We start from the raw sequence: 14,136 nt of genomic DNA, 5'->3' as shown, positions 1-14,136 counted from the left end.
TTCTCTGACAGAAAAGATGAGCTTTATTATTCCCTGCCATCTCATATCCCTTTCAGAAGAGGCTTTCTCTGTCCCTAGCTGGATATTTGCCATCTGCAGCTGGCCCTGAGAGGGAAAGCTTGCAGATACAGCAGACCTGAAGATTAGTCATGGGAAAAGTCAGCGCAGATATCTTTGCACCCGTTGAACCCTTGCTTCCATCCTTCAGAAATCAATTTCTTTCACTAATTGTTTGATAACTCAAGACCCTTTGAAGTTCTCGTCATTAGTCAGGGTTTAAATAAATATGTAAAAAACGACATACCTTGCAAATCAAATGGGAGATTGTGGCCACTGTGTAGCTGCACGCTGAGTACCTCAGGGGCCCAGATATAAAAAGCTCATGCTAAATAGCATGACCTTGTATCTGAGGTTCTTCCACAGTCTACAGACTTGCACATCTGTTACTTTACTCATAGATCTCCCTCGAGGACTTGAAAGAACCAGCTATTGGAGATTTAATGTGCATGGCCAGATTGGTATTTTAACCCTTGGAACTTGTGTTTTTGAGTTGTACAGTTTGAACTGCAAATGTTCCTTCACCTCATGTCAGTAGTGTTTGTTCAAGATAAGCTTAAAAACTGTGTAAAAGAGACCGGACAGATTCAGGTTAGAGTAAATTAAAGGTTTTCACATATTTCTCCTGGGGTCTACTTGAAAAGGGCTTAAGTATTTACATGTTTTCGAATAGATTTTTACCATCATCTCCTTTCTGTCTCGGTCACAGTTCCTCCATCTCCCATTGCTCCACCCCAGCTTTTGAGAGCGGGTTCCACGTATTTGATCATTCAACTAAACACAAACTCCATTCTGGGCGATGGCCCCATCATCCGTCGGGAAATCGAATATCGGGCCAGCCAGGCACCTTGGTCAGAGATCCTTGGAGTTAACATGGTTACCTATAAGCTCTGGCACCTGGATCCAGATACAGAGTACCATATCAGTGTGCTGCTCACCCGGCCGGGCGAGGGTGGGACGGGACCACCGGGACCACCCCTCATCAGCAGAACTAAATGTGCAGGTGAGTGACCAGAGAATGTCACATGCATTATAAAGTCCATTGAAAATTCCTGTCATATTTTGATGTTGGATGAGAATTTTTTGAGTTTATATTGAAAGTTTAGATTACTGAGTTTAGATTAAAAAAATGCACCATTAATGAACAGCATGTGAATTTGGTCAAGTCTTTAATGCTTGTTCATAAAATATATCTATTTCTGAAAAAGTGGATGATTAATTGGAACTTACATTTTCTGAACCGAAACTGCGGGCATCTCTCCTGTGGCGCCTTCTTGTGCCTGTCAAAACAAACAGCGAGGGGGCGGTAAATGCATGGTTCTACCTGCAAATGAGAGTATCCACCACATCCAGCTGTTTCAGTCCTGGAAAGGGTGTGATTAGGAAGATTGATCCTGCTTTTATCTGAGTGAAAACAAGAGTGAAAATGCAGGTTGAGGATTGGACCCAGACCTGGTCAACATAGTAATGGTCACCACTTTACATCACATCCTCTTCCAAAACACACATGCTATTACACAAATTACTGGCTGCCTTTTTAAATGACACATCACAATCATTCCCAGCTTGTTCCTGAGACCAGACACCTACCATTCATCAGCAAACAAGACAAAAAGAGTGAAAAAGGGAGTGCGGAGAAGCATGACAACACAGGAGGCTTTAGAATGACATAGCAGGGAAAAAAAGACATCAGCAGATAAGACAAGAGAGTTGGAGCGAGAAAGATTCGTCTGTGAGTCACTTCCAGACACGTTTTTGTCTTAAACAGCTTTTGTCTCTAAAAGAAAGGCGGAGAAAATGAGGAGCAGACGTTCACGCTAAATATTTCCTACTGTTTCCATTTCCACTTCCACATTAAGTCTAGATTGAAATTCTTCTTTAAATGGAGTATTTGCATCATATTCCCAGCGGTGCCTCGCTGCACATGAATATTGGGGCTGTTTAAGCTGCTGTCATATTTGCCGAACTGTTGAAGATGTAATTTTGACTCAATAGAATCACATCAGTGGGATTGGAAGTAAAATGAGGTTTTCCGTACTCCGCTCGTGTTCAAATCTCCTGTGTATTCTTCTACCGTCAACTGAATAGAAGTCGTAGATATAATTGAGTGCTTGGAGGAGTGGGAACGCTATGTTGTGTCAGAGGCTATGAAGTTTTGATTTGTTTGACAGCATTGCTCTCACACACGCATAAGCTGGTACGTTCGCAGTGATTACTTATTAATCACGGTTGAAAGGGGGTTAGCGTTTACAGTCATGTGACTCGATATTCAGATTAGTCTCCAGAGAGCTCGGTCACAAAAAAATATTAGGCTTAGCCACCGCTCCAGGACAAGATGTTTGTTTTTTAACATCGTCTTCAATAGTTTTTATTCAAAATGTAATCTTTTACTGAATTTGATGGATTTATGGTTCTTTACTAAATGCATTAGCTTAAGCTATCAAGGAAGGGACATTTTATTCTTCAGAGGTCCGGCCGTGGAGCTTTCAAGTATGCTTCACTTAAAGGGATAGTTCATCCATAATTGGACATTCTGTCATCATTTACTCACCCTCATGCCATTCCATACCTGAATTACTTGTTTTTCTTCTGTGGAACAGAAAAGAAGATATTTATTTTATTACATTTTCTCCCTGATTCTTTTGTTCGCTTTTTGGACAGAGAGAAGTGTCAGCTCATCTGTCTTCATCCAGCAGGTGAATCCACCTCCTCCATTACAAAGGTGACTGTAATCATCTTCTCTGGCTCCGTATGAGCCACACAAAATGTCCTTCATCCGGGGATGCCATTACCTCCTGTACACAGACCTCCTGCTGACAATCTTCCCTGTTGATATCCCTTGTTAGTTTATTTGTGTAGTTAGGCTCACCTTATATGGTTTCTCTCTCCTAGCAGCTTATTTTTATTTTGTGTTTCACTGCAAGAACGTTAGATACTTCCTGGACCTTGGGTGACTTCTCCGCCAAAAAACTGGAAGAAAGTGAAATGAATGATGAGATGACTAGGTTGTTTCTGGCCATAGCTGAAGATTGCATCCTGGTGCGAGGCTCTAGGTAGTGACCTACATAAAAATGATGAAAGCAGGCACAGTCCTGTGGGCACAGCCAGGGAACCGATGGACATTTCGCTGAACACGGCCAGGTGTGCTTGATGAGGCGTTGTTGTGATTAGGAGCAGGATGTGATGTGAAGGAATGTTCCTCAGAGGAGAGGGAGATTAGAAAGGGGAAATAGATGGAAGAATGGGACAAACATTGTACTTCTGCCACAGACTGGTTCACAGATGGACCTCCACCTGCTGCTGGGTCTTTTTAGGTGTTCATTGGAGTGAGTTACACTCTGGATTGCAATCACTTAAAGGTACAGTGGACCCAAAAAATGCAAAAAAATATTTCACTCACCTTTGTGACATTCCAAACTTGTATGACTTTTGATTTCTTCTGCCAAACACAAAAGACAATTTTATTTTATCAGTTGATTGAAAGTCAGTGAGTCTTTTATTGAATGGCCAAAAAGAGTTGCCACATTTTTCCTAAAACATCATCTTTTGTGTTCTGCAGAAGAAAGCCAAAAATGCATATTTTCTCATTATTTACTCGTCCTTGTGAGATCCCAAACTTGTTTGAACTTTCTTTCTTGCATGAAATAAGGTGATGCTTTCAACAGCGTACTGCAATGAAACTTGATAGTGTGGAGTGCTGCAAAATCCCCAAAAGGGACAAAAGCACAATAAAAGCATTTCATGCTGTATATGTTTTCTGAATGGAGCTTTGTGTGAGGAACAGGCCAAAAGACAGCATCAAGTTTGAAATCTGTTATGGTTGAGTAAGGTAAAAATTTCAGTAAATAATGAATAAAATTTCAGTCTGTTCCTCACACAAAACTATTGTATGACTTCAGAAAACCTTGAATATTCTGCACGAGGCGGGAATCCTTTTAAGACATTTTTATGGTTTATAGTTCCTTCTTGATCTTGACAACCATTGGTCACTATATACATCATGTTTCAAAAAATTGGGGACATTTTTAAATTGATCGAAAAGGGCAGCAAAGACATTTTTAATGTTGCAAATTGTTATTTCAAATAAATGCAGTTCTTTTGAACTTTCTGTATATCAAAATATCCTGAAAAAAGTAAATGTAAAAAAATATGCAGCTCAATTGTTCTTAACATTGATAGTAGTTAGAATTATTTCTTGAGCACCACATCAACATAATACATTGTTTTCTGAAGGATCATGTGATGAAATAATGGTGCCCGTAGCCAGCTTGTCATTACATTAATAAATGACACTCCAAAAGATATTAAAATAGAATAGTTGTTTTAAATTATTATAATGTTTCACAATATTGTACGACTGCACAAGTGATGCAAATCTTTTGTGGTTGAACTATCCTTTTAATAAATGTCTTTATTGAGAATAACATATAGCAGCTTATTCGTTTCAAAATTTTTATTCCCATAATTTAACGTCAAATACGAATGCACTTATGTACATTTGATTAAACCCACTCCCATCCATCTCAATATAAATGATTTTACCCTGAATATCACAGAATCATGTTTCTCATTCTTTTTCATTCTTGTTACAAGCCGACGAACAGAACTTCACGCCCATTAGTTCACTGTATAACCTTAGTTCTCTCAGGACTACCTCATGTATCAACATTATCTAGAGTAATAGGACAGAAACAGGTCTTGTTTTGGACTTCCAGCTGCCCGTGAGGAATTGACATGCTGCCCCAGGGTCCTGACTGCTCTCTCTGGGTTCAGACCCATCTTAGACAGGAGCCAAGGAGTGGGTGCTATAAGCGCTGCTCTTGGCATCCAGACAAAGCCTTCGAACTAGGTTAAGGGAAGTAGGGTGACACAAAAGGCCCTTTTGAGCTCCTCAAAGAGCACAGTGTAGACTCTTGGATTGTTTTAAAGACGACACTAACCAACAGCATCGCATTAGTTTGCTTTTAACTAACAATCAATAGTTCCATTAAGACGATCATCACTCTATTTTGGTGGCATTTCCTGTGGAGGCAAATGGGACCTTTTGACATTCAATGTGTATTTTAGGAAACGAACATCACTTATTCGTGTCATTTTCAGGTCCACTAAGTGCTTCTGTTGATAAGAAATCCAATCGCGCTGGAAGTTAATCTAAATGTAAATCTACAAATGAAACGAAATGTACGTCTAAATATAAACCTTAAGGAAATGTGTAGAGAGATGTGGCGAAAACTCTCTGATGTGTGATATATTTCAGGATTAACGGAGCTTAACGTTACGAGTGCATTTCTGCAGGGGAAGTGCTGAATTAGTATTCTGCGATCCATGCACGTTCTCCTCAGAGGACTTCAAGACGAAATGCTTTTCCTCTAATTCACTGTCCTCATGGTCTTGGTGCATTAGCTACCTCACCTTACCTTTAGTAGTAATCCTAATTCTTAAGAGCATGTCTTCCTGAGTATCGGTTCGAGAGGAACAATAAAGACCTTGAGCCATGACCTCATACTTTTCACAGGAAGTGCACACTTCACATCCCATTTGTTGTACCTTCCCACTTGGGTCCATTAGTAATCAGGTCCCATTAAAAGAACAAAGAAATAAAATAAATTATGTGGAGATATATTTGACCAAAATAAATGGGGTGGTGCTAGCGCAGTGGATAAGACACATGTCTTTGGTGTGAGAGACCCGGGTTCGAATCCACTGTGAGACACCAATGTGTCCCTGAGCAAGACACTTAACCCCTAGTTGCTCCAGAGGTGTGTGACCTCTGACATATGTGGCAATTGTAAGTCGCTTTGGATAAAAGCGTTAGCTAAGTGAATAAATGTATAAATGTATAAAATGCATTGATGGACCGTGACAAATGTGCTCATTGATAGTGAGGCTGGATGTCCTTGGTTTACCCTCCCTCGCTGTGAGAAACACTAAGGTTGCTCTGTGCCCTACAGACAGTAGCTTCCTCTGTCTCTTTATATCACATATGCCAAAGGTGGTTGCTGAACTTTCTGCCCCCCGGTAAATAAGAAAGTACGAACACAGATCTGAGTTATGCCAAAAATAGTTGGCCTAACGCAACGACCTTGCACTAACCGTAACTGGCAGAGCTGAGTGTCCTTGAATGGGGCTCGTGGCCCCTGGACGAGGTGCAGGCAGATAACCGATATGCTTAGCGACACGGAGGTAGCAAATGGCGGGAGAGAGAGTACAACCTGCAGACTGTGGAATTAATTAACTTAATTTGGCACGAGTTGTGTCCTTATTAGCAGGTGGTCCGTCAACCTTTTTGACCGTGGTTGCGCCTCCTACCTGTGGTGGGTTGGGTAGGCGAGAAGTCTGGTGACCTGGTGATGTCCACATGCAGATTCCCTGCATTTTTGGCTTATGTTAACAAAATGTTTCACCGTTTTCTATTTCAATAGAGCCCATGCGGGCACTGCGTGGTCTTCGAGCTTTAGAGATCCAGTCCCGTCAGCTGACCTTGCAGTGGGAGACGCCAGCCTTCAACCTGACCCGCTGCCACACGTACTCAGTCTCCTTGTGTTACCGCTACACGACTGCAGGGGGTGGCGGTGGGCACAACACCACGGTGAGAGAATGCCTGGCTGTGGAGCACAACACTTCACGCTTCACCCTCAGAGATCTGCCTCCTTTTCACACCATCCAAATACGCCTGGCACTCGCCAACACAGAGGGCAAGAAGGAAGGGAAGGAGGTCATGTTTCAAACTGAGGAGGACAGTAAGTAGCAGAGCTTTCAGGGAATATTAATATGTCTATGTCATTTGTTGTATTTCTACTGCTGTGGTGTCTGGGTTTCAAGAGTGCAGAAGTGCAGATGTCTCATCATGAATGACAAATTTTGTAACATTTTGTCACAAAACATGATAATACTACTACAGAATACTATTAATAAGTGAAATAGACCTTTTTCACACTTCAGGGAGTACATTTTATTGTGTGTGTGTGTGTGTATATATATATATATATATATATATATATATACAGTACAGACCAAAAGTTTGGACACACCTTCTCATTCAAAAAGTTTTCTTTTTTTCATGACTATGAAAATTGTAGATTCACACTGAAGGCATCAAAACTATGAATTAACACATGTGGAATTATATATGGAATTATATACATAACAAAAAAGTGTGAAACAACTGAAAATATGTCATATTCTAGGTTCTTCAAAGTAGCCACCTTTTGCTTTGATTACTGCTTTGCACACTCTTGGCATTCTCTTGATGAGCTTCAAGAGGTAGTCACCTGAAATGGTCTTCCAACAGTCTTGAAGGAGTTCCCCGAGAGATGCTTAGCACTTGTTGGCCCTTTTGCCTTCTGTCTGCGGTCCAGCTCACCCCTAAACCATCTCGATTGGGTTCAGGTCCGGTGACTGTGGAGGCCAGTTCATCTGGCGCAGCACCCCATCACTCTGCTTCTTGGTCAAATAGCCCTTGATGCCTTCAGTGTGACTCTACAATTTTCATAGTCATGAAAATAAAGAAAACTCTTTGAATTAGAAGGTGTGTCCAAACTTTTGGTCTGTACTGTGTATATATATATATATATATATATATATATATATAAATATATAAATATATATATATATATATACTTTTTAACAATATTTACAAATAGAAATAATCCATTGGAATAATTTCCCAAGTCCATTTACAGTAATGAGGCTTCAAAACGAATAAGTGATTCAAAAGATAATTTTGGAGTATATAATGAAAGCCTATTTTGGAGTATATAATCAAACATTTACCATAAAGAATGAATGGATAGATTGGTGGATGGATGATAAAAGATGAATGGATTATTTGATGAAAAAAAAAGTTGGATGGATGGATGGATGGAAAAAGAAAGAAAGGGAAAAGAGGTATTAACAAAAATACGTCTTTAATTGATTTTTCCATACATTTCTGCCATAACCTACTGATAAGCTACTACTAAATATTGTAGAAACGTAATTTTCTGTAAAGTTCCTTTCAACGATTTGTATCATAAAAAGTGCTATACAAATAAAATTGAATTGAATTGAATTGAATTAAATAATGAGTTGACAAAGTTGTCAAGTTGTTCCTATAGGGTTGAAGTATTTATTTATGGAGTCTTCTGAATACAAATCTTTCTCTTAGATCTGTTCAACATCACAATCATAAAGACCCAAATGGATTTGAAATTCATTTTTAATTATTTTCTCCAGGTAGCTGAGCATGAGGAGGTCAGGGAAGATTTTGATGTCGCTTTCTGTGCTCTGTCAAGCCAGCTTGGGCTTTAAAAATTCTGGCTAAAGGACAAAATAATTTTCTGGGAAAAATTTGAAACACTAGCGTTTCACCCAGACAGGAAGTATGATGAAATAAGAGAGAAAAAGAGAGGGAGGAAAGGGAGTGCTCAATTATCAACACTCCTCTGAAGCTTCAATCAGCAGTTCTTTTCTTTCATGGCCTGTCACAAGAAAAAGTGAAAGAGTCAGCGATTTTGACTCAATCTGAGTGAGTGTGTTATTTTTGCTACCAGCTATCTCTGCCTCACCAACTATCACCCTGCGCACACACGCTGTGCACATACCCATCGGCTAACGAGGATGGCTCAGTGACAGAGCACAAATGGCTGTAAAAACATCTGCTGATGTGTTACTGCTGCAGTGTGTAAGAGCTCAGGGCATCATCTGTCTTCCTAGCACCATTTCCACTTCCTCCGCATTCTTTCTGCTAGCGTTTATGTCTGTTAATGAACCCGTGTTAATATTAATCAGCCACAAAAAGCCGTGTCATCAGCTGCAAGTGTTGCCCTTTCTTTCTGTCGCACAGGTTTTGTATTTCCTGCTGAGGAGTCCAGCTTCGAGCAGCATGAATTTCCAGGCTGGTAAAGGCTGCTTCATGCTGGCGTGGTTGATTGATCAGTGTACTTTTGCTGTTTATTTGCAAACCTAACTGATGAAGCTTATTAAGCAGCATGGCCTTTCTGGTGAATTCAAAAAGTAAAAAAGTTTTTAAGAAAACTCATCTTTCTTTCTTTTATGCATTTGAAAGCATGTAGGGCTGTCAAGCTCCAAAAAACTCAAAAGCGGTCGCTATGACTCATGTACAATTATTCTGAAGCCATGTAATTTTTTTTGTGACAAAAAGACATGAAATTTATATTTTGATATGAGTAGCTCTCAAATTTCATTCAAGTATGCTGTGTGAGGAGGACAAAGGCCATTGGTTCTCAATTGTTTTGTAACCTATCGCAATACAGAAACATTTGAATATGCAGAAGAGCTAATTATATGTCAGAGCTACAGTAGAGGGCTAAGTTTTCTGTAAATAAAGACTGAAATAACACAAAGCTAACAGGGAACAAATTTTGAGTCATTACCATATTTATGATATCATTTTGGTGCATTTGGTGTTTTTTTCCCACCTTGATTATTTTTTGTTATTTATTTGCAGTTGTCGTATTAATTCATTTTTAAATTTGCTTTTATATTTTCAGTTTCATTTTAATTTTACTTTAAATTTTAGTCATTTTAGTATTTTTTAAACACATCATAGCGGGATTCCCAGACCACCACATTCCATCAAATCTTGACAGTAGATCTCTTATAACATTTTCAAGTGACTTGTACTGAATCACTTATATCAGTTATAATGGATGAATCTGTGTTCATAACATAAAAGGCCTGCTTAAGACGTTCATAATGACAACAGCTGTAATGAGGATATTAGAGTTGACCTTTGGGGGACTTTAAGCGATTAACCCTCTCACTTTGAGTAAATGCTAGTGAAATTACTAGTCTGACAGTGTAGGATCTTTCTGTTTCTTCATTCATAACCAGTGGCTTCTCTGGTTTCCCACAGTTCCCGGAGGCATTGCTCCTGAGTCTCTTACCTTCACTCCACTTGAAGATATGATTTTCCTTAAGTGGGAGGAGCCGGTGGAACCCAATGGTCTCATCACACAGTATGAGGTATGGGTTTTCCTGCTCTTTACCGCACTCATATCCATTTCTCTCAAGCTGTCTGAATCCGCTGAGATTGGCTCTGACGAGTCAGCGTTTTTACCAGGTGAAATATCGATGATCCACAATCCTTGAAAGACAAAACTTCCCACTGTGTGTTAAAATTGGACCGCCAGTTTAAAATATTTATGAACGTGCCGCTAACATATGATCCCATGCACGCGTGTGCACACAGAACTGACTGACAGTTTGCTGTATTAGGAAGACCTTGGAATGTGAGTGTTTACCACCCCTGTATAATTTGGAGCAGCCGGAAGTGCTGAGTTGTTGTCATTGTTCTTTCTCAACTCAAGTCAGACAGGCAGAAAGTATGCATGAAGTCTTGATTTGGACCTAGAACTCTGCATGCTGCCAGAGACACAAGAGCCACCAAGGCCAACCCTCCCTCTAATTGGTCCCTACAGCACCAGCCATCTGTTAGTAAATGACAGAAAGATGTCGCTATCTAAGTTCTATATGCTGTCTCCTACACTTTTTGCCAGTGTAGAATCTTGCTTTATTTGAATAGTTGCCACGATCTCGTCATTGAACAGCCACATTCATGAGCCCTGACGATTGTCCTAGAGCTACCTGGGATTAATTGCTTTGCTGGAGGACACAATGATAATTGCTATGTTCTAGAAGGGACTGAATCAGCAACTGCCCAGTCCAGAGCCTTAACCAGTACACCACACAATTTTATGAATGTGACTGCTGTAGAAGCTTCTGGAACAGTTTTGAGATGATGTCAAGAAGTCATTACTGAGGTAGTGTCACATACAACCTATAAAAGAATAATGTCCTGTCCTGTCTGTCATTTGTTCTGTCTACTGATCTATCTGTCGTCTGTTTATCTGTAATTCTGTCTGTCCGTCTATGTGTTGTTTTATATAGCTGTTGATACAAAATCGTAAAAGATATAAAAGTGTTACTTTGTCCCGCTATCACATGCAAGTTGTGGTCATGGGTCATAAAACTACAACATAATTTCAGTCATAATTTAATTATAATTTAATGTTTGCATGATTTATTTATTTAGTTTACAAAGGCTCTGTTGCACTACTTAACAAAGACCAACCAAATAAAAAATAATATTTGATTCTTTTTGTTATTTACTTCTGGGATCTATTAATAATTTTTACAGTGTGGTTTTGTATACCAAAAAAATCTATATCACTGTATAATTGTACTCTTGAGATTAGTAGATCAGAACTGCTGCAAATTGAAATCTTATGACTTTTTCCCAAAAAGAAGGATAGCTAACGGTCTAATAAAAGCCTTTAAACCGTTTCTTCATTCTTCCGTTCAGCGCACACAGATTCAGCATGCTCAATAGAAAGGTGGTGGGCCTCCCACAGCCAGCATCTGTCTCTCTGTTCCTCTGTTACAGAACATTCTCACACCCTTTCTCTCTTTGGTCGCACTGCTTGCCTCAGTGTCACCTATCTCCTCGCCCATGATTCAGACTCTCAGTCAGTCACTAAAAAGTTGTGAGAACGGTGCTTCTGTCACGCTCCAAAACACTCATCTCACCTCAGGAGGAAAAGTTGCTTTTGTTTGTGAATCCATCATTTGGCTCAGCCATGGCCCGAAATGAGATCGACGCTTTTTTGAATGCCACCTCTGTCCATCAGTCGCCTCCCCCGTTACCATTTGCACTTACTGAGTTATCTCTCCTTGATAACACGCGTTTCTTTTTCTCCTCAGGCCATAGCTACCAAAGTCGCCTCAAGGATGTTTTCTAAAGGGGATTTAAAGGCTTGACCTATAAAGTGGAGGCAAGGACAGATTTTCAGGCTCAAGCAGCCTGATCTTCTCAGACAGACAGAGAGATGAAGAGAGAAAGAATAAGAGAGAGGCAGAGCCTGGAGAATTCGCTCTCGTCTCTCTCAGATTAGCACATTGTCCACTTTCCTCTGAGCACCATCGACAAAAGATTCACAGGGCACTGCGTTCCCCCTCAATCCTTCCCCCATCACTATCCTTAATGCCTCATATCTTAAAAGAGACCAGGTACAGGTGCAGCAAATGTCTTCTAAGTTCCTGAAGCACACTGCAGTGAACACTCTAATGCTAGGCCACTAATGTTCTAATGCTCTGCACGTTTGTGATCCGAAAGTTTGTCAGGCTTGTGTCCTCTATCTATCTGGAAATGAATCAAGACTACATGTGACCCAGAATCTTCAGTGCACTGAAAACACTGAAACATTTCTCCTTTTTTGTAGATTTTTTTTTTTGTGTGTGCACCTTTTAGACTTCCTGATGTCATAATATAATTCAGGAAAACCTTTCTGGTAATGGATCTTAGATATTTGCTTTACTAACTTTTCACTTAAAGTGACTTGGTGTGTGGATTTTAAATTGCTATTAAAACTGCTTTATACATCATACATATATTCTGTAAACAAGAGGATGATGAATAGCTTAGGTTTCCAACAGAAATTGTTTCAAAAGAAGCCAAAGCTTTTGTGTGATGACAGGCAACACGATGACAGGAGCAGAGATTGTGAGGGCTGTCATATGATACCATCACGGTATTCTTTGCTGTAAAGATGATAGTCTAACATGCCCACTAGCTTCCCGCTGGTATTTATGAGTAGGCTACCACTTATTGTTTATGCAGTAATTTTTGATTTCATATATGAATCATTTTCAACCCACTCTGAATAGGGATGTCAGGGTTAGTAAACGTTTGTAAAGCATTGTTTGATCTGAGCTACCACACACTGAGTCATTGCATGTTTGCTTCCAAAACAACTGTGATTTAATGAAAATATGATTCATTTAAATGGTTTTAATATGTGCAATTACAGATCAGCTACCAGAGTATTGAATCATCAGACCCCGGGATCAACGTTCCAGGCCCGAGGCGCACCGTTTCCAAACTGAGGAACGAGACTTACCATATGTTCTCCAACCTGCATCCTGGCACCACCTACCTGATCTCTGTGCGGGCGCGCACCGCCAAAGGCTTCGGCCAAACAGCACTCACGGAGATCACCACCAACATCTCTGGTAAGTGTGTGTAAGGTTGTTTTAGAGTGTGTTAAACAGAGCACTTCCACTACAAATCTGTCCAAAAAGTGATTTTACTCGCCTAGGCTATGATCAAAAAAAAAAAACTTTAAATGTGCATCACTTATGTTCTCCTCTCCTTGTCTGATGGGTCGACACTGACCTTTACATTTGTTCATTTGCTGTGAACAAGCAATAAATAACCTCAGACTCAGAACAGGTGCTGTAATTTCATGGAAGGAGTTTTTATAAGAAGAATTGTGAAAACGCAGAACTTGCTTTTGTGTTGCATTAAAGGACTAGAACTCGTACTTCTGCAGTGATGCGAAATGTACGGGCATGTGTGTGAGTGTTTCCGTGCACCTTCAGATGTACCAGGTGAGATCTATAAACTGTTGATTGAAATGCCTCAGATCATTCGGGAGATGTCTGAGGTACAGAAATGCATTGCGTTGGCGGTTCAATAGTCAGGAACAAAGTGAAACAAAAACTGATTTCACAGAAAAGGAAAAATGCGGAACTCCTGAGTTTCCGGTTCATCATCCTGTGCTTCAGGTGCGCTATTGATCTCTGAAGCATGTGTGTGTAAGCCCATATCACTGCATAAGAGCCATTATGTATTCCCGAGTGGATCTGAGGAAGTGATAGTGAAACTGAATAACAGCAGATGCTCAGAACCCAACAGGCCCTTCAAGAACATTACACGTTTCCCCTCGCCTCAAAGAGAACTGACATCACTGTCATCCTCACCATTCGAAAACCAGCCCGTCTTACAAAACAGCACCATATGCTGCTGTCAACCAGATGCAGCTGATGCCAAATCAGGATTCATCAACATTGGACTGATGCGAAGCGATGTGCATTAAATCCAGCGTTTTCTCCAATGGTATGATGGAGAACTTCTGTTTTTTGACGGCGACGATGTGACGGAAACACAAAATCCAATAAGAGGATTTAGTGTGGTGGTAGGCAAGGCCCATTAATCTGCAAATATGTGGTTGTTTTGAGATTATTGGCTTTGGCCTGATAACCCTGTCTTCTTGGCCGATCCCCGAACAGTCGGGGACG

The 14,136-nt window shown here is 40.2% G+C and overlaps 1 protein-coding gene across 12 annotated transcripts in view; it reads left to right on the top strand.

Annotated features, from left to right (window-relative positions):
* Positions 1 to 14,136, top strand: part of LOC132158674 (receptor-type tyrosine-protein phosphatase U) — a 228,802-nt gene that overhangs the window by 159,418 nt on the left and 55,248 nt on the right. For all 12 annotated transcript variants that reach the window (XM_059568197.1, XM_059568194.1, XM_059568187.1 and 9 more), the window contains exons 7-10: positions 767 to 1,060; positions 6,480 to 6,797; positions 9,914 to 10,023; positions 12,867 to 13,068. In XM_059568197.1, the coding sequence (XP_059424180.1) occupies positions 767 to 1,060; positions 6,480 to 6,797; positions 9,914 to 10,023; positions 12,867 to 13,068 (924 nt within the window). The remainder of the gene's footprint in view (positions 1 to 766; positions 1,061 to 6,479; positions 6,798 to 9,913; positions 10,024 to 12,866; positions 13,069 to 14,136) is intronic.

Source organism: Carassius carassius, chromosome 15, assembly GCF_963082965.1.
Source record: "Carassius carassius chromosome 15, fCarCar2.1, whole genome shotgun sequence".
Classification (NCBI taxonomy): domain Eukaryota; kingdom Metazoa; phylum Chordata; class Actinopteri; order Cypriniformes; family Cyprinidae; genus Carassius; species Carassius carassius.
The sequence above is the reverse complement of the archived record's forward strand: the minus strand, read 5'-3'. Positions and strand labels throughout refer to the sequence as shown.